Here is a 21,585-nt window from a genome sequence, read left to right as displayed (position 1 = left end):
ATAAACAACACGCCGAGAGGGTGCTGCGTAATTTTCTTGAGTTCACGGCATATAGGTTGGGTTCGAGTAGGTCTCTTACTAACCATAATTACAACCCTATTATGTTCTTGCTGAATCTGCGATTTCTTCGGTCAAAGAGCATCGTGGCGGATTTCTTACTCCTTTTGAAGATCATTAATAGCTTTATTCATTGTCCTCGACTCGCTGAGTCGTTAAAGTATGCCCTCATGAGATCATCTACGTTCACACGCACTTTTCTCCCACATCGGATAGCTATTTATTCTCGCTAGTTAATTCGCAGCCTGTAAATCGTATTTCTGATACTGCAAACTTATATTGCACTTGTTTAGACGTATTCGGTACTAGTATCTACAGCTTCAGAAATCCGATACGCGTACGCTTTCGTTCTACGTTAACATTCTACATTCACAGTAACGTGAACTTACATCCGCTTATCGTCTCGATTAATAAAAATGGTATATACATATACATGTATGTAAATGTAAAAAATATATCAAAGTAGCGTGGAACCGGACATGACTCTTCGATATTCTTCCTTAAATTATGAAACGGGAGTTCAACGTACCCGAGCGATTTCCCTCCTCAAAATTATCCTCGATTTGATCGAACTTCGATTTTACCCTAAAACTGCTGCAAACTCGGTCAAAAAATCGAGCAACGGTCTTTGTATCACATCCGCCGCAAAATGTTTCTGCAACACAATCGAGCATGACCAAACTGAGAAATCGTTCCCTGACCCAGGACAAGGGGTGGGGAATAGGGAAGCCGTTCCGCTCAGCGCGTTCCTCGTGGCCACGAATTGTTTGAGCCGAGTGTACGGGCGCAAGAACCAAGGTGCAGCAACCTCGGAGCCGTTTCAGCCGTAGAGAAAGAGGGAAGGAGAGCCGATGTTGCGCCGCCTCCTGGACGAGGGTCCAGTTTCCTGGGTCGTCTACTCGCGCGTTCAGTTACTGGTTCTACCGGAATCTTCCTGGAAGCGGCATGCGTGGTTGCGTGCGCGCGATCGTTGAACGCGCGGCGCGGAATTAGAATCGGTAAGCGACTCGGGGTGGTCAACGATGAGCGGCGCGACGCCCGGCTTTCTACCAATGACATCGCCTTACGACGTAGACGCCACGCAAATCTCGAGTCGAACGGCTTCCGGGATGATGTCGCGTCCTGCAATTTGTCCCTCGACTGAACGAGACTCAGACGGCATTGAAAACGCGATTATTTAGCCATTAATCTTGTTGTTTTCGACGCTCGTGGCAGCCAGTTTCATTGTGGAGCGACTGGTCAGACTACTCTGCTCGCACCGTCGAGCGTTGGTCTAACTGTGTAAGTTTAGTATTGTGGTGGATTTTTTCTCTCGGTACAGGAGGGTTGGACTTCCTGTCCGATGACTTTTGCTCACGTTGCGCGCTGCTTCGTGGGAAACGCGGCAGAGAGTTTCTCGCCGATCGAAGCGTATGCGTTCTGCGAGTCTTTCGGACATAGCCGAGTCGTCGAATACGGAATTTGGTAGGCGATTCATTTCTTCGAGAATAAAATTATCGACGAATAATAGGTAGCTTCCCACGCGGTTTACTATACATTTGTTCTGCTTGCTACTTCAGCGAAATTGAAAAATTCGTGCAATCTAAACAGCCTGCGCAGACAATTACGCTTTCCTCCCAATCCTCGATTTTTTTTTTCTAATCCAGAATCGATTACCGAGTAGGTAGAGTGGAAGAAGTGGACGAAGCCGAGGTAGCCTCTTTACGATTCCCCCGCGGCGCTCCCTACCCACGGATCCGCGTCGGTGTCGGTCGAGTTCGCGCGTGTAGCCTCTCTCGCCGCGCCGATCCGACTCGTACCTGTCCTCGGCAACATCCTCGTGAAAGCACCTTCGCCCGGTACGTTCTCTCCTGGGACCGCGGTGGCGTGCCTCTTTCTTACACCCGGTGGAAGGGATCTACTTAGACTTATTACGGGTTTTGGAAACAGGTCGGCCTTTTTGCACGGCGGAAAGGATACGTTCCTAAGAGACGCCTCGAGACAAGCCTGTAAATAGCGGTTGGTGCGGAGACAGAGCCCCGTATTCGGGACGCCGCGCTCCATGTTGCACGCGTACTCGCGCCGATTTGTCGACGATGTTCATTATTCGAACGAGCGCGGGTCGCGGGCTGCAATTTTTCTCGGCGGAACCCGATCATTCGGAATAATACGGAGCCGTTAAAAGACGAAGATGAGCCGTTTCGTTGCCTAAGAACGATTTTCTAATAGGCATCGCGACTTAACGCGGCTCGACGTTCGAACTTTGCCGAGCGAGTTTCTTCGGGAACCGTTAAGATATCCTGTTGTTAACGCGACGACAGTGTTCCGTTCTGTTATGTTTTATTCTCGTGCCCGTTTCGTTGCCAATTGGTTGAACTCGGCCGAGGAGTGATTATACCAGGAGCTACGAACCGAGATGCGAGGTTCGGGGCAGCGAAGAACTTTAGAAGAGTAATTTTGGTGTGTAAAGACCGTTCGTTAAGTTTATGGTTTTCTAGGTGGAGAATTGTCAGAGAATGTGTGTTTTTAGTGGCGAGTTTACGAGGAACCGTCGAATGGGGTTCGATAAACGGCGGAGATCTTTAATTTTCGTGCTTATAGCGTGTTAAAATAAAAAAAAAAATCGATTTATTTAATTAATAATATAAAACTTTGCTAAATATCGCCCTATATGTCGATCTGATAATCGTCCGTTGAAAGGAGAATTTATAAGTTCGTTTAACGATAAATGCCGATACGACTTCAGATAGTATTCTTGTTTGATCGTGCTAGTACAACTGAAATTATCACATCTCCATCGTAAACTTGAATAACTGTAATGCTAACAGCTCCGTTCTCAGATACGATGCATACGGTAGTGCGAGCCGGCTCGCTGTTCCTTCGATCGTCCTTAATCAGTGGCGTCACGCGATTCAAACGTAGCATCGTTATTATATTTATGCCATAAATACCACCCACATGCTCGTCGTCAGTTGGTTTATTTGACCGGTTAGTGTTTTCCATTTTAACCGTGGGAAGAAAGGGGATCGTCCTTCTCTTCCGCGAACAGGAATTCAATTGAACAGGAACGCCCCATCAATCTTCCTCCAGTTAACAGCTTGTATTGCGCGTTTAAAGTCATCCGATATATCTTTGAGATTTTCAAACGTGTTTTACTCGGCGTAACAAAATCGAAGAAAACAGAATTAGCATAGTTGACCAACTGCCAACCACATAGCACGATTGCTTTTTTAAACGTAGTTTCAAACGTACATCCTTTCTAACTTTGAATGCAAATTACATTATTTATATGCAAGCCACCAAAAAAATATGGAAAAGTTCTACGATATCGATCGCATCGGCGCTAATATTCTATGCGAAAGTTTTCCTCTCCACTCGATATTTTGTCCTTAATAATTCTCCTTGGCGCAATAATATTTTCCCAATCGCGTGATTCCGAACGAACGTCGTCCCAGTGATCTATCGCTTCGCGAGATCCCGAGAAGCGGGAGAATCGAGGCTCGAAGGGAATTGCTAGATCGCCAGATGAGAACAAGTTCTACGGAAAACTGAGAGGTTATTTGAATTGTCTTGGCGGGTTGGCTAGGCGCAACAAGTTGACAGACGCCGTTCTAGATGCGGCGATAAAAACTTCACGGTTTAATGCCGAGCTACGCGACTGGTCGTTGATGTAAATGCGGAATTGGACGTTTCGTTTCACCGTTTCGCGTAATTCGTGAACGTCGCGGGAATTGTTTGATGGGAAGATTGACGACGCAGGCATGGTTTTCGGCTTTTAGCACTTTAGTCGAATGTTTCGGGCCAATTACGTTCTTGCTTTTGAGCACAATTATGGCCGGGGTCAATTGGAATGCCTTTCTTCACAGAAAGATACGGCGGGCAAAGAATTCCTTCGTACTTAAAAACGAAACCAGAACAAAGACGAGTGTGCGTACGGCGGTGTTCTTTCTCCGTATGATCCGTGTGTTTGCTTTAAGTTTGATTTTCATTATAAATAATTCCTATTCCTTTCGAAGGTCTTACATAGAAGCATTTCATTGCGGCGTAGCGAACATTCGGTGATTTATAGACAGGAACGTACCTCAGACTGCTTCAAACCCGTCATCAAACATCTATAGTACCAGCAAGTTCACGTGTTTCTCGAGTCACGTTCGAGGAGAAATTGACTCCTGCTTTCTGAATTTCCTGCTTTTTCGACGATTTATGTGCTAAAATTCCGGAAGGTTTGAGGCAGACGAATCTACGATAACGATCAACCATCACTTGTTCCAAGTTGTCTTTCAGCGTAACGGCTATGGCCAGCTAAAATTCGTGATCTTTTCCACGCTAACCCCAGAACCTAAATCCGCCAATCCACCTTTCTATTTTCAGCGGATCAATGACCGATACAACGAGGAATAACCACGCTCTTTTATCGATATTGCAGACTCGCGAAACGGGTCCTCGGATTTGGTGGATATGCCAGCCGGGACCGTTCCGAATTTGGGAGCGGTGGCAGGAGTCGGAGGCGAGGATATGGCATCCTTGTGGGCTTCCTACGCCATGGGACTAAAGAAGACACCGTCGCCAGCGTCCGGTGCCACGCCCTCGCGATCTGATCGCGATCGCGAGTCCAGTCCACCTGGGGAGGGGACGGGCAGCGCTCACGACGAAACGAGCAGCAGCGGTAATAAGGAGGACGAGGACGACGACGACGAGGATGCCGACGAGAGGTTGGATCCCAGACACCACGACCCAGAGCGCCAGAAGGCTTTCAACGTAAGTTCGCGATTTACGTAATTCCCTTCTGCCGGTCGTTTTCCTTTTTCTTCTTATTTTGTTTCGGGGTGAAGACGAAACGCGAGGCTACCCTGCCGCGCCGCGGCGACGTGATTAATGACGCGAAACGGAGTTGAGAGTAGGTTTCGTATCTGCCTTTTTTCCGAATCGAGGGTTGGCGAGAATGATGAATTTCAGCCGAAGCTTCGAGTTGAAGGGCGACCGACTGTCTTTCGGCTACGTTTAGAGACGAAGAGCGACGCTGCGATTGGGATTTTGCGGACAAGAACGTAGTAACTGCGCCGAGATAAGTCACCTATATTTGGAATTAACGTTTATTAACGGAATTCATTTTTACGCATCTTTTTTCGACGCAGCAAAGGCGTTCCATTCCATGGAATATCTCTAGCTTTTCTAAATATATAGTTGGAAGGTTACATTCGCAAGAATATTCTTACGATTATGCAAAACACCATTACCGTAACACGCTGAAACCACCATTTTCCCAAGTCACTAGCACGACCATACGATCGAAAGAGAAACTCTGTTCTTCGGTGCACGGTGCATCACCGGCGAACGATCGTTTTCGCGTAATTATCCGCGTTAAACGTCCGTAGGAACACCTGAAACCGTAACCCCGCAGCAGCGTCTGCCGTTACTACCGTATGCTGGAGCAGCAGGCCGCATTAAACCGGAAACGGCGAGTTTATTGCGGCTGGTATTAGCCGGGGTGCTCCGTAACCGCGTAAAAAGATACGGAATTGTTGTTCGCGCGTTCGCAACGGAAGGGCTGAGGTGGCGAGGGGTGTGTTCGAAACGAAAGCTAAACCAGACCGGTATTGGACTTTTTCGCCCCGAAAAAGCCTCAATTATCGTAAAGTTTTACGAAGGCAACGTCGCGGCGGCACGCGGCCTCCCTTCTGCCCTCGCGGAACCTGAAATCCAAGCGGGGCCCGCAGATGGCCGTGAGCCGGTCGGCCAGCCAGCGTCTCCTTAATTAATTACAATTAGTTTAATAGAGGGCCGCGGTACACGCTCCCACCATCGCAGAAATCCTTAATTCCTACGCCGGTTAAGTTGTACGGGCTCGTTTAATTCATTCCGCGGCGGTCTGTCCGCGTCGCGTCTTTACAGATGTTCGTCAGGCTGTTCGTCGACGAGAACCTGGACCGCATTGTGCCGATCTCCAAGCAACCGAAGGAGAAGATACAAGCCATCATCGACAGTTGCACCAGGCAGTTCCCAGAGTTCGCAGAAAGGGCCAGGAAGAGGATCAGAACGTACCTGAAAAGCTGTCGGAGAAACAAACGTGGCAGGGAAGGTGTAGCCTGGGACCCGGTGAGTCGAGGTTTATTTTGTCGTGTGAGCTCGGTGAGAAACAATTTCGAGCAATATGGTGGGTGGTAGATATCCGAAGATGTAGTATCAGTAGTAATCGGAAAGAAGACGAATATTGCTTATTTTAGTAACTTGTTGTGTTTCGCTATCGTAAAAATTGATTAACGTCGATGTGTCGGGTACCTCGACTGCGTCGAGCGTACGAAAATTCCACGGGAAAAATTCTCGAGAAAGGAAGATCGACCGCGAAGGCTCGTGAATTCCGGTGGTCTGAGTCAAGTTCGAGCTTTTCGGTATGCGACGATCACGTGACCGTGGGATTTCTTTTTAGGCGAGGCCCACTCCGGCACACTTGACCTCCGTACAGGCCGAGCAGATTTTGTCAGCGGCCTGCGAAAATGAGGGCGACAACGCGAGACGCATGAGACTCGGTCTGGAGCCCGTCTCACAGCCCATGCCAACTCTTCCGGCCGCAACGGTGAGTAAAATTAGAATGAAAAGAGCACGGTCACGCTCGTCCACGCGGTTTCAAGCTCTCTGCTTCGTGTTCTGCCTGTCGCGGTTTACGGTTCGTTCTCTTGACCGCTAACTTTTTTATTTCAACCGAAAGTTGTGCCTCTTCGAAAATGAAGACTTTCCGACGTTTCTGTTTTCCGTTGCAAATTATTAATTTAGCGACAAGGAAGGGAATAACGACGCAACGATCACAGCGATAATATTACAAAATCGATTCTCTAAATATTCTATATCACGTTTTAATATGTTAACGTCAGCGTAATTACGGTTATTGCATGTCAAAATCGAAAACTGGAAGAAACGATAACGTGTTTGCACTTATGTTTTCTAATTCGATGCGCAAAGCAACGTAACTCGATACTATTTCACGACGATACGGTATCGTTTCAGCATACGAAATGGGAAATTATGTACATACGTATCATCGTCAGCCTCCTCTATTGATGCTGATAAAACAAAAATCATCGTGCGTTAGAAACGCTTGCCAAACCATCACGTGATTATTATATGATCCTAACGACACTTTGCACATGAATAGTATTGCAACAGCATCGGCACTCTATACTTTTCCTTCTAATTGATGCATACGTTCCACTAAATTATCGAAGAAATATCAATCTCTTCTATGAAATATATCGATCGTATGACATCACCTGACGTAACTTTCTAGCTGCGTATCTAGCTTTTCATTCTAGGAAAAGTAATAAATAATTTATATCGTTGAATACGTTTGTCGATAACCTCAAACGCTATTTTGTCGTAATTTTGACGTACGAGCGATTGAAATTGCGATGCAAACAAAACCCGACAATTCAAATACGATACGACTAAAATGCCACACTTTCTTTTTCACTACGAATAGTTAACTACTCGCAAAGCGATGGACGATTTGTCAAATGCGACGTTTTACCATTTTTAAAAACGAAAATGTGCGATCGAATACGGAGATATTTTACTAAAAGTGACCGAGTATAGGAGTCGAGATCTACGGTTCGCGACAGAGGATCCGGATCGTGTTGGTGACGCAACCGTGTACGATAAAGTTTTCCATGAAAGTAGCTCCGTCCATAAAATTATCGCGCGTCGAGATCCGAGAGAACGTCGCGCGGCTCCTGCGCAACGCTTCGGAGCGTGATACGTGAAACGAAGCTAGGATTGATATAGGTACACAGAGAGGCCGATGATAACCCCATGGGTCGCGCACCTCTCCCACTCTGATTCAACGCACACACGCTGACCACGTTCCACGCGTGGTCGTGTAACGACGGAAAAATCGAAATATTCTCTCTCTGTCTCTCACACTCTCTTTCTCTCTGCCAGGCCAGGAGTCGTCAACAAGCTACGGATAGCTCGATCGAAATTTTCACCGAGATTCCAGCCGCGAATAGCTTTCCCATGGTATGTTCGAAGAGCGGACGAAATACCATGTTCGAAATCGAAATTGGTCTTCGCGTAGCAGAGTTTGTTTTTGCGGCAACAAAGCTTTGGCTACGATCGATAAGCCAGTGAAACAGACTTTTCGCGATACTTTGGCAAAATTAATTTTTTAACGGAGGACGCGACAATTCGAAACTTTCGCTTCTACGACCATATAGCGTTGCTCGATTTAAAAAAAAAAATATATCGTAGAGATGGTTGCGTTGTCCAACACCGCGTATCGATGCTCCTTTCGCAACGGAGAAATCACGCGAGAAATAGAGTTAACCTGAGGTTTGATTTTTGGTCGAAGCATCACCGTTTCTTCTGGCTATATTGTCTCAGATAAAAATCGAACGATACACATGTGTCAAAGGTGGTGATAACAAGCCCGAATCACCATCAGTCTCAGCTTTTTTTGCGTTAGTCATCATCGCGCGTCCGTGACATCGTTTAAAAAGGGCCACGGCTGACTTGCTCCGCCTTCCGATCAAGAAAATCGCACATTCTCGTTCGTCCAACCGCCGTATTCCAGCATTTCAACGAATTACCTCGTCCCTTGGTCGTATAACTGTATGACTGATGTTCACTGCGGAGGCCGTCATCCGTTGGATCATGGCGGCGCAAAGCCAGCGACATCTATGCGGCGCTTCCTCGGTAGTCGATGATGCCGCGAATCCAACACGAATTTCACAAGTTGCAAGAGTCTGCACAACGAGTCATTTTGCAACCGGTATCCTTGGCTACCCCGGCACTGTTCTGTTCGTTCACCCTGCAACAAAACGTAGAATCGCGCGACGTGTTCACCGTGTCGCGTGTCTAACGCGTGGGTGTCAGCAGCGTGTCACTGGCGCGCCTAATCCTCCCTTCTGCCCTCGTGAATATTACATACCTACTCTGGAGGATCCCTCCTCGGATCAGAGGCAAGAAGCTAGAACCATCGGAGTTTCTCGTCTCGAGGCTTATCTACTTTGAAAATCCCTAGCGAGGAGGAGCAAGATAGCGTCGTGGCAGCTTGGCGAGGAGCAGAGAGGGAGCTCGGAGAGACCGATAACCTCTGCGGCGACCTAAACCTAACCCATTAAGGAGAAGACCGGGGTTCGTGTACGGACGCGGCTATCTGCCGTGGCCACCTATATAATTGACGTCAACGCACACTGCTCGCCTTTCATAAAAACACCTCCCTACATCCGTTCTCCTCTCTCTTGACGATTTCATTCCTCCGTGCACGCCTGTGTGATCACGTTCTTCTCCCTTACCCCTCCCGCGGTACGCGCCCCTCTGCTGTCTCTCTTTCTTTCTTTCTTTCTTTCTTTCTTTCTTCCTTTCCTTTCCTTTCCTTTCCTTTCCTCGGTTCTGTTTCTCCCCTTTCTTTCGCCACTAGCACGCCTCTCTTTCCACGAATTAATTTCCTTGGCCACGAGAGAGAGCTTACTCACGCCTCGACGTCCCTGTCCGCCACATCTGGCCGCCTCTCGATCTCGCTGCTGCCGTCCCTCCGCGCCTTTTTTGCCACCGTTTTTCGCCGATCCGTCCGAACCGTTCTCGCGCCAGGTGATTCAACCCCGGGCTGGCTGCTCGACCAGAAGGATGATCGTGTCGCGGGTTCATCCGGCAGATCGTTCGTTCGACCGAGGATCGGTGGTCCGTTGATTCGGCCATCGCTGGCAACACGTGGTGTTTTAGTGACACGGTGTATCATCGAGTTTCAAGGATAGTCCGGTTCAGGAGGCCATGGTGTGCTTGTCAGTGACGAGTTGCAAGTGACTTTACGAACATCTTCTCGTCGAGAAACAACCAGTGTGCGTCAACAATTCGTCACGATGCGACGAAACGAGCAAGTGCAGAAAATATTGGCCAGTTGACGGTGACGACAAAGAAACGGACTAGAGAACGAGGGTCAAACATGAGGAAGAAGAACCTAAGAGTGATGCACAAGCAAGTGTACGATCGCGTGCAGGTCCAGCAGGTACGAAGGAAGTTTACGGCCACGTGCTTCCATGTTTTATTCTCGAAAGGAGACGTCGCGTCCGATCGATTTTCGCGTACTCTCCGCGCCAAACCGATTCTCAATCGCCACTGGCGAAAACTGGGTCAGAATGCTTAAAAATGTGGAGCGTCAGATAATGGTTTCTCATGCGTTGGGGGTGGAGGGGCGTCCAACAGAGGAGGGATCCGGCCAATCAGCAGAGGCAACAAAATGTAACGATTATGGTCCATTTATCGAGCGATCCAAAAGTCGTGCCCCGTCTCAGACACGAATAGACTCGATTGCGATCAATTTACGTGCGAGTCGAGCTTGTTCGCTGAATTACGGATTCGCTACGACCGGCAACCTTTTACATTCTCCTTGTAAAGTTTGCTTACAAACCAGCTGCTTCATGATACTCGAAATTATGTATACGACGATGTATCGTGTATCATGCATCTTCAAAAGTAACTTGTCTAACTACGTCGGTTGTCGTTTAATCTCAGCCGAGAATCGGTGAACTGGCTGTCTCGAGTTGCTAATTATAGATGGTCGTTTGGAATACCATTTGTCGATACAGATACTCGTTGATACGGAGTTTTGTTAATTATACGGAATTACGTGAATCGGTTGTTTATCGATACGCGCGATAGTGTAGAGAAAACGTCGTTCGGAAGAGCTTCGAAGAAATTTCAAGCACGACGAGAATCCAAACTATCCCACTGTCACTATTATTATTATTATTAGCTCACTTATAACACGATGTAACGATTGTAGTTATCGATATACAGAAATAAAGATCAAAGGATTAAACGATGAATTATAGGCACTCGTTTGTGAATTTTACAAACGTTTATATTTTCATACCAATGAAAATGTTTGAAGATCGTTTCCAACAACATCGTCATTCCTTCAGCCATCAGTTTTAAGATTGGAAACCTATGTTTCCGATCAAGTTACCGAATAATAGAGAATAAACGGAAGTTCATTTTTCTGTAACTTATCCAAATTCAACGATCTATCGATTCTACTACCGCTCGAACGAGAGCTAAGATGCACCGCTTGTTACAGCAAACGGATGTTCGGTCAAGTTTGGACCATTTCTCCAGTACACCGATAAAGTCACTTCCTGGTAAGAGGGAGGACACACCACCGGCATCGCTAACGTCCCTGGCGCCTCTAACCGGTTTGGCGAACTTGCCGAGCAGCACCCTCTCTTCTACACCCTTGTCTCTCGCACCCGCGTCGAAATTGCTCGCGCCAGGGGACAACAAGAGTCTCATGAGGTCAGTATAAATCGTTTAGTTTCGTTGGAGCGATTATTTTTGATAATTCGTACAATCAGTAAATACTACAGATTCACAATTCCAGATTACTTGTATTTACACTGTTATCAGTTCGTTTAGTAATTGTAATTGAATTTACGATCGTTTAATTTCTAAAAAGCGTAATTTATTAAATTGTTGACTAATAAGTAGAAGATACTAATACCATTTTTAGAACGTACTGATAGAGCGAACTCTACGAAGGCTACGAAAGGCTACGATATATGCTAGGAAAAAAAAAATTCAAGCAGTAACGGTTTTGGAGAAATCTGTAGATTACGAAGTTGAAAGTAACTTTTCTCTTTTCAGCGTTTCTACTGAATTTTTATAAAATTATACATTGAATTTTCGATACGTTTCGTAAATAGCAAATTTTCTTTCGAGAAAACGTGGTACTTTCAAACGTCAAATATAACATGTCAGATCAAATATGCTTCGTTAATCAAAGTTAAATACGTTGAAAAATGAAGTAAACGACGAACTTCGAGTGACTAAATCATATTATTTGGTCCGGTAATTCGACTTCGCGTCAATTACACAGCTACAAATATAGACAATGGCTTTAAGTTTGCGAGAATACGTCTAAAGTCAACTGTGATGCTGGATTTTATAAAAATGAAGATAGCGTCTAGACGAGGTGACCGGATTTAGATCAGTGAGAAATTCGATTTCGAGTAAAAGGATTTCAGTAGACGCAGTTATCCTTTCCTCTCGGCTAAAAATAGCTTAACTTAGTATAATTAGTTAAGTAAAATTTCAGTCCTAGCCTTCGTATTAAATTAGAAGAAAGGCGAATAAATATTTCTCTCCTCTAACAACGTAAGAACGGAAATTTTTTAAACGTCGCGTTCGATTCGTCGTATTAAGACAAATACGAATAGAAACCATAAAAGCAGCGCCGATGTAAAATGTCTTCCACAACTGGATCGTTACACGCCTCGAGCTCGCGCGTCGACACGACGTTCGATCGCTATGAAAAAAAGCACGTTCTCCTGTCGTAATCGGTGGCTCGACCGCCCATTCTCACTCCGCGATCGACGATCTCTCATTCACAGCGAGAGCCGAGTTAGCCGCGGCGAAGGAAGGAGCTCGCAGATAAAACGTCTCGTAGACGGTCAAAGATCATGGAACGAAACTAAAAGAGAGACCGGAGGCGGAATCGGGCGGAGCTAATCAATGCTACATGGCGTTATCGTTAACACGAATCTCGCTCGCGTTTTTCAGCCAGGCGACGATAGTCAGCTCGTCGACGGTTAACGGTGTTGCCAGCGGCGGTGCACCGACGGCGATGTACAGACCGAACTTCAGCCAAGCGTTCCAGCGAGCTGGACCGACCACAGTGCCGCCAACCTTGTCAGCAGGCCTCTACCCCACGCAGAGCTTCACGTCGGGTCTATTGAGCAACGGTACACAAAGTAATATTGCTTATCGGTGTTCTTATGAGTTTGCTTATGCCGCGCTAGTTCCATTTTATTTTCGTTCCGCTATATATTCCGCCGTTTGCGTATACGAGATTCGAGTAATCGCGAAGCATTCGTAACGAGATCAGAAAATCTCGCTCAGCTTCTACCTACAGAGAATTCGGTCACGCGCTGCACGAGTTTCGTCCGCAGGAATCGCTCGTACAAAACAGATCGAACTTAATCTCGGAGAGATACGCGTTCCTTCGACAAGTTGTTTTAACGCGTTGCCTATTTCTCTCTGTTCGATGATCCGCAGAATGAATGGGATGTTTCGTTTTGCTTTCGTTTGTATATAATACGGTGGTAGATAATCCGGTCGGTGTAGATTTTCCAGTAGTAAATTCGAACGATGTGTACGCGTAGCTTTCCAAATAATTACACGTTGGGATTATAATAGAAAAAGAAACGTTTACTTATTCGTTGCTTGGAACGAAACCGTGATACAGTAGAAAAAGGTCTGTTCTCTTTTCTCTGCACCAAATCGTTCATATATCATTACGTTATAACGTTTTAATTCGTTTGCCGCGAGCTCTGTATATATATACGTACTTTATAACGTAGATTAACAGAACGTATTAAGAAAAGCCGATTCTATGGTCTAAGTATATATCGAGAACGCTTTCAATTCCAAAGATACCGTGGCGAAAGGATTAATTCGAATGCCAGTCGATGTGTCGTAAATTGGACGATGTTCGCTCGAAAACACGCTTAAAGCCCACCGCGATAAAAACGATGAAACCTCTTCCAACCGTGATTACTTTTGCAGGACCGACGGATCTGAGCATGAAGAACACGAAGCCGCTTCTCAGTCACAAGTTAAACGCAACGGAGATGACGGCCGTCAGGCAATTGATCACTGGATATCGAGAATCAGCAGCGTTCCTCCTGAGATCTGCCGACGAACTGGAGCAGCTGTTGCTTCAACAACCATAGAGTTACATTTACGTAGCCAGTGGCCAACAGCTCGGCTCGTAAGTCTTTCCTAACGAGGAACCAGACTGCCATGCGACACGAATACACCGACTAAACGGCCGATCCTCGAATCCGGAGACTTGAATGCCCGCAATGAACGAAGCCCGTTTACCTTGCTCTAAGTGGAAATTACCGACTGTTGGTAACGAGATTCCGTTATCCACCACTGGGAAACACGATTCCCGAGAACAGATCGCCTCGAGGATGCAACGAACGATGCAACCCGGCGAAACTTACACCCGAGGACGTCGGATGATAGAATTTCCTATCGTTCGAGCATGACAGCGGTTAGCTTCTTCTGCAGACAGAATAACGCCTCGAAAGAATAACGAGGGACGTCCATCTGGATCGATAGGACGAAGCGGAAACGAATTTTATTCGTGGAAAAGAACAGAGTTCCAAACGCCAAGCGAGGGGATCGCCGGAAAACACGCGGTTCTTCTAGGGCTAGGTTTAAGGGAACTATTCAAACAGGGTGTACATAGAGAGGATTTACAGATATTTACTTAACTATCGATAAGCTTAAGCTTAAGAGAATATGAGACGATGCGTGTTGCGTGCGTGCGTGCGTGCGAGAATGCATGGAAGAGGCTTTGACGAAGAGCGACCCGGCGGAAGAATCGATCGATCGTTACTCGAAAGTACTGGCGTATCTTTTTAGAGTAATTCCGCTAGCCACGCGAATCAATCCCCGATCGCAGCGACCGCTTGTACGTTCGAAGTTGCCGTTTTTGTTCGATCGATCAAAGCTCGCTGCTTCGAACGTCTATCGTGTAACTTATCAAACGTCGCCATTGTCGTTTACCCGAGAACGTCGTTATGTACATAGGAATCAACGTGAAAGAAACAGGATCACGTACCGTAATTACGGGAATGAAAGATGAGAAGTCGGGGAGACGCGAGTAGCCTGAAAACGACGAAGAACGCTCCAGTCTTTACGTGTATATAGAGCCCAAGCGTAACTACATGTACGTCCGCGCGAGTAAACGTGTGTACTACATTAGGTCGCGGGACAAGATGCAGGCCATGCTTTGTTACGCGAGAAAACGGTCAGTGGATCGAGACGATTAATCGTACACAGGAATCGTGCACTGGCTGAAAGCATAGTACTTGAATCGTGCAGATTGGCTTGGGGATTTCCAAGAATTTTATTGGCAAAGTGACCGGTCTTGTCTGAAGCTTAGCTTTCAAGGAAAAGATTTTCGAGGCTGTTTCGACTCCGCTTCGAACGCGGTAAACGTACTTCGCGATTGAAAATTTCCATGTATTTTTATTTCTTGCATTGGAAATATGATTGTATATATGATCTTTTAAATAGTCGAAACATTCTACTATATTTGTAAACCGTTCGTGTCTAATCTATGAAAAAACCTCTTGAGATATTTGTATTTATTATGGAACTCTATTTGTACCTCTGAAACTTTTCCTTCAAAGATAGAGCCCCTGCGAAAACAACAAGTACTTGAAGTTTAATGCGCTTTATCATAAAAAGATATTAAAAATTACGATCCTCGACCAACGCTGCATATATTTATCGGGACCATCTTGTCACGATCGGACAATACGTTGAAATCGTATTCGTGGTCTCCGGACGCATCACTGTGTTACCAAAGAACACTGTTTATTATTATTATTATTATTATTATTATTAATATTTTTATTATTATTATTATTATTATTATTTTTATTATTATTATTATTATTATTATTATCATTATCATTATACGATGATACATGTAGGGCTATATAGACACGCGTTTATTCCTTCTTCTCTCTAATTTTTCTTTATTTTGTCTCCGTTTTACTTTCTTCTAAGGCAAAACCGTTGTTTTATCGTTGGGCCAACGAGTCGTTCTAACGTGTTTACGAGGAAATAAGGGGAAGAAAAAAGAAAAGAAAGATTCTGCGCCACATCCGATATCTTCCGCCACGTAAGCATTATTCTTATCGATTCTATCGATTTCGTTGCGTCTGCCTATCGCTATTCGCTCACTATTACGTTTCATTATGTTTTACGTTATCATCGTGATTACGATTTTCCATGGTTACCCTCGAACCGACGATTCGAGAGGAAAGCTTTCTAGAAAAATCTTTCTAGTTTATCGCTAACAGTCTTCGCGCGTTAATTCAATTCTGTCGTTGTTTTTTTTCTTTTTTTTCTTTTTTTTTTTTTTTTTTGTACATAGTTTATAAAAGTCGTATCGCGACGCGACGACGGAGAAATCGAGAGATGAAAGAAAATTTCGAAAATGTGAATTGCTTTTAACGTGATACGAAGAGAGAATATATTATTATTAATTAATTAATTATTATTATACATATAAATCCATATATATATAAATGTATATGTACCATTGTAAAATATATTTTACGGATGATTGATGGCCGTGACGCCGTGAACTCGAGCTTGAGAATGACACGGAGAAACATTCCATCGGCAGGGATGAACGAACAATTGGAAAGAAGGAAAGGGTTGACGAACGACTCTCCGACTGTTTTACGATCAACCGACCCCTGTACACGATGTCGTACTTCCTTTTCCCTTCTCCGTTTCGACAACGACCGTTATCATTGAATTCGATCGCGCATTCAATTGCTTTCGTCTCTCGACAAACGAACGTATAATCGTTTTCAACTTGTCCCATCGGTCGGCGATCGCTCCGTTTGGAATATCTGTAGAAACAAGCGGGTTGCTAATTGTTCAAGTAATTCGATCAACCGTACACTGGAACCGAATCGAACGTTGCTGAAAATGGGAAGGCTTTAGAGAACCAGCGAGAAGTCGAATGGTTTGGAAGATTTGACGGTCTATTTAAAATTCTACTAATTTTCAGTCGAAGTACATGGAACTTCAAAAGTTCCTAAGTTATTAGGAATTGGAAAATATTTGAAATCTTGGAGGAGATTGAGATCTCATTTCGAAAGGTTTTGAAAATTGGAACGAGGGTTTCAAAGAATCTGTAAATTTTGAATCGTTTAAATGTTACAAGTCTATGTAATAAATGAATTCGGTGTTGAAGAACTTTGTCTCATGATTTTATTCTTTTGCGTCTGGCAAAGATTGTTATCTAATGTGTATATAGTTTGATTAAACTTTATTTATTTCATATACATTTCGATGATAATTTGTATAGTGCAATATTATAAGCCATAAGCAAATAGATCATAACACATAAACGCAATTTATATGCTGTATCGAATAATTCAGTTGTTGGAAAAGACAAAGTAGCAGATATTTGAAAATTTATTGTTACCGAGAGGATAAGAATAGTAGAAGTAACTCGAATATTACAAAATAAATACGAATCGACGTCTTAACTTTTTCTTCTCTACATTTTATGACTGAACAAGACAAACGATCGGAAAGTCACTTTACCGTGTACGACAACCATCGGAAAATTCGTATAAAAATTCCAGTTGATCCCGAAAGCCGCCAGATTTCTATCGATAAATAAATAGTATTCTCCAAACTTTCCCGATAAATTTCCAAGCTACGTTTCGGCAACGTTTGAAACGATCGAAAACTTTCGTCACACGTTCGAAGTGATTCGAAACGCTACGAGAGCCCACCATCGAACGTGTCTCGTTTGTGGAATCTCGAAGAAACGCTGCCGCTGCCTAGTTAATCGAGCAAGTATCGTGAATCTGTATAGTGCAATAGTTCTCTACAAACACACAAGTGCTACTCTTTTTCTCTGTCTCTGTCTGCCTGCCTGCCTGCCTGTCTGTCTGTCTGTCTGTCTGTCTGTCTGTCTCTTTCCGCGTGAGCATAAAGTAGACTTCGCTTCGCGGCACCGTGGAACGCCTCCTTTCATTCGAACGTCTCCTCTTCGCGAAATGTAATAATCGTTAGGATCGTCGTATCATACAGGATAGTTGTACCGCGTTAGATCCGTGTCTCTCAGACTTGTACACTTGTTCCGTGTGTAATGGGACCGCGTGCATCTACACGAACACGCCACGATAATTCCGTTTTGCATCACGGTTTCTACGGTTAGTCGCGCCACGATCGAATCGAATTTAATCGAAAAGGAGAATTAAAGAAACTTATTTACCTCGGTGAAGTTGAATTATAATAGATTGCGAACGATTTTTCAATTGAACACAGGAAGAAATGAAATGCTTTTATAGTTGTCGTAATACGTACGGTATTCTTTTTATCATCGTGGTTAGAACGAGTTAACTGGAAATTGTTCCGTTGTATAGAATAAATGCAATTTTAAATGAAACTCGATGGAAACTAATTGTAATTACAGCTGAATTATATTTAATTTAAATAGATTTCCATCTTGTATGTGATTCAATTATCCTTTAATCGAAGAAATTGGATTGCGTTCGGTTAAGTTTGAATAACGATCGTTGTTGTTCCTACGTCGATCTACCAACGCGAAAGTCTTATCTCTAGCCTCGAATACAACTGTTTCAAAATCATTCCTCGTCTTGTTTCAATTAAAATCGTTTATAATTAACACGGTACAGCGAGTTCGGTTCGATTTTCTCCGCGACTGACCAAACCCTCCGTAGTTTCACTCGACGATGATCATCGAAAGGGAAACTGAAATCGATCGAAGACGAATCGCAACTACGATTCCACTAAAACGTAGTAGATCGAATCGTTCACGCAGGGAAAAAAACATCGAGTCAACGATACGCCCGACATGCGATCGAAAGGAAAAGGGAAAGACGAAGAAAGTAACGAGAAACTTGGAAGGAAGAAACAATACAAACACACATTTACGGTTTCATTTATCTCTCATCTTCTTTTTCATTTTCGTATGCATACACGTACATATTCTATATATACATGTAACACGTATAATTTGTTTGTTCGTTCGATCGTCTACGAACGCGTGGAGGCACACTTCGAACAATGTGTCGAAATAATCTTATTTGCCTACACGGGGTGCAGTTCTAACACCGTTCAATGTAATCGCGAATTGATGTATATTGATTAAAGATTAAAGCAACAAAAAAAAAAAAATGGTATATATATAAATATATAAATATATTGAAAAGAAAAAAAAGAATATGTATTTGTTCCTGAGAAAGAATTAATAAGAGTAGTACTACCGTAATATTAATATCGATAGTAACGATAAAGATAATTTGATGGTACATACTTTCTTATAAGTAAACATTATACAATTATTACGATTATTGTAGAGTTGGTACGGTCTTTGATGATGCCTTGCCTGTAAATGTAACGTTAAATGAACAAAAAAAAGTCTTATTACCTTGTAAATGTTTTACCAAATATAATCGATTATTCAACTTATAGTCCAGCCTGTCTTTCTTTCTCCGGTCCTGTTTAAGATTTTGAGAATCGAGTTAGAAGCGCGACGCTTTTAAAACGAAAAATCTCATCGTACGAGAAATATTTATTCGAGTGCAAAGTGAAATTTGTTTCGTTGCTCGATAATTCCGACAATTTTAAATCAGATTCGAGCGAGGCTGAGAGAAAAAAAAGAGGATCGGCGGCTCTCCGTGGCTCCGCGCCACGAAATCTCATAAATCTTTTGGTTGGTCGTCCTCAGCCGGGTGTGATTAACGTCGGACAAAAATAAAAATCGGCCGAAGTTCCCGCGGCACATAAATATCCGAACGCATGCATAATCAGCGCCTTAAAAGCGGCGAACAAGCAGCAGGGTAATGTATTATGTGCGCGGTGTATCGAACGAAATGGAAAGTCGAATGAGAGCCGCGCGAGATCACGATCTTATAGTTCGATTGTGAAATAAGAGTTGCCCACGAGCGCGGCTCACAGCAACGAATGAAAGTAACATCGGGCCTTGTTCTTTTATCCGTCCCTTTGCCGTGTAACCGAGCCGAGCGCTCGAATCGTTCGATACCAACAACGAAAAACATTAATATTTCGTACAATGGACTTTCGTCTTACGCGGACTATTCCCGTTGCGGAAAGAATTTAGAGCAACTTTATCCAAATCTGTAACCAGGTCGTTCCAGGTCTGTGGAAAATGTTATTCTTGGTGAATCTATTTTTATCCTGGTCGAAAGATTTTCGTCCGTGCCGCTACGGAATCGTCAGCTACGAAATAAGATCTCAGGACAACGAAAATTCAGGAAAATTGGTCGCCGGGTTTACGAAACGAGCTGGGACTCGAAAGGCTAAAATTTCAGATAGGAGAACGCGGCTGTTGTAACCCAGTTTCGAGGATAAAGTGTCCCGGCGAGATCGATCAAAGCCGCGAAAATAATGGGTCCGGACGCAATGAAGACCGAGCGGACCGATTGAATTTGGCGCAGCCGAAGGCGACGACCCTTGAAACGAGCAGCCCGGTCACCGATCGACCAACGCCAATTATACCAATTACGACGTGGAATCGGCGCGCGTATCGCGCCAACCGAAAGGCGAAACCGCTCATTAAATCCGGCTTTAATGCCCTTCCACCGCATCCCGTAATGGGATGGACTCATCGCAGGCCTCCGCGCCGCGAAATAGGGAACGTTGCCCGTCCCCCGCTGGGTCTGGTGCGCTTGTCAGGGTCATTCGATTCAAAGGAAGGTCACGTCAAGGTTATAGTATAGACTCACCAGCCAACGATTACGAGCCGCGATTTCGCTGGCATCGAACCTCCGGCTACCACTGCGTGCCTCGGGTCTTTGCTTTTGTTGCATGAATATATTTTCGTATCTTGTTGTTGTTTGCCTGTTTATTTTAACTGCTTGACGATGACGAATGCGTAATGGAAATCCCAGCTGGGATGTCGGCTAGCATTTGACCGACTGTCTTATCGTACGGTAGTGGCTAAGAAGAATTGTCTTCGGCTTTTTGATACATTCTTTTATCTTCTCGCAATGGGCTTCCAAGTGACGAAGATAAATTAGAATAGGAAAATGAAGATACCTTGTGGCTAATATATCTCGAATCATTCTCAGGGTCCAGGTATGACGAACAGACAAAGGATGGATAATTTTTGCTCTCGTCTAAGTAAAATTCTGATTATAAGGCTAAATTTGGCATCGGTTCGACAACGCAGACTGCGTTTTATTAATTTCGAATTATAAATGGAAGATTCCGGAGGAAGAACGAAGACTTAGTGGATCGAAGAGAGGCGTCTGAAAATTGTCTAGAAATCTCGAACGAAACAGAAAGGGGAGAGGTGGTGCAAGCAAAAAGGGTTTTCGTTCTTTTATTTCCTTGCTGGTCGAATGATTTACACGACACCGTGGACGATCCTCGAACTTTCACCTTCGCTAAAGAATATTTCTTTCGTGGTGATTACGCGATGCGACAGAAATAAATCGACGCTTTTTACGGTGTATTTAAACGAATTGAAATCGAAGATCGCTGGACGCAGCTACAGATGCAAACGCGCAATCACGAGCGTCCATCCGTCCCGTAAATTTCTCGTCGATTTTCGCGGATTCTTGTTAAATTTACGATCTTCTCCTCCGTTTCTATCGAACGTCAGCCCCGCGTCAGGTTCTTGAGAAGATAACCCAAGGAAAAGTACTTAATATCTTAACGAGAAAGTAATTTAACGCGCCATTTTAGCTATATGCGAACTCTCCGCAGTTGAATCTGCGCGTATACTCGCTCGACACGCAGCAGCAACAGAAACAATGTACGCTCGAAGCTCTCGAAAAGTTCCCTGTGATCCACCGATAAATCATCTTCCTACACTCGATCAACCTGGCGCGATCGAGGAGCATCCGAAGCGTCTGAAAAAAAGCGGAGGGGCACAAAGAAAGAACGTCAAAGATACGAAGGAGAAAAGAAAGAAAAGAAGGGTAAATTCCACGGTTGATCGGCAACCGGCCCCGTGTTTCA

General features: G+C 44.4%; 1 protein-coding gene across 3 annotated transcripts in view; it reads left to right on the top strand.

The window, feature by feature from the left end:
- The window catches only part of LOC126924681 (nucleolar protein 4-like), a 96,245-nt gene extending 77,175 nt beyond the window's left edge, over positions 1-19,070 (top strand). For 2 of the 3 annotated variants that reach the window (XM_050739419.1, XM_050739421.1), the window contains exons 4-9: positions 4,463-4,794; positions 5,929-6,132; positions 6,464-6,610; positions 11,105-11,319; positions 12,583-12,773; positions 13,588-19,070. In XM_050739419.1, coding sequence (XP_050595376.1) covers positions 4,463-4,794; positions 5,929-6,132; positions 6,464-6,610; positions 11,105-11,319; positions 12,583-12,773; positions 13,588-13,754 — 1,256 coding nt within the window. In that variant the 3' untranslated portion in view covers positions 13,755-19,070. The remainder of the gene's footprint in view (positions 1-4,462; positions 4,795-5,928; positions 6,133-6,463; positions 6,611-11,104; positions 11,320-12,582; positions 12,774-13,587) is intronic. The other variant, XM_050739420.1, reaches the window with a different exon arrangement.
- Positions 19,071-21,585: the final 2,515 nt, after the last annotated feature.

The sequence above is a fragment of the Bombus affinis genome, chromosome 15, assembly GCF_024516045.1.
Source record: "Bombus affinis isolate iyBomAffi1 chromosome 15, iyBomAffi1.2, whole genome shotgun sequence".
Classification (NCBI taxonomy): Eukaryota; Metazoa; Arthropoda; class Insecta; order Hymenoptera; family Apidae; genus Bombus; species Bombus affinis.
This window is presented reverse-complemented; position numbering and strand designations above follow the sequence as displayed.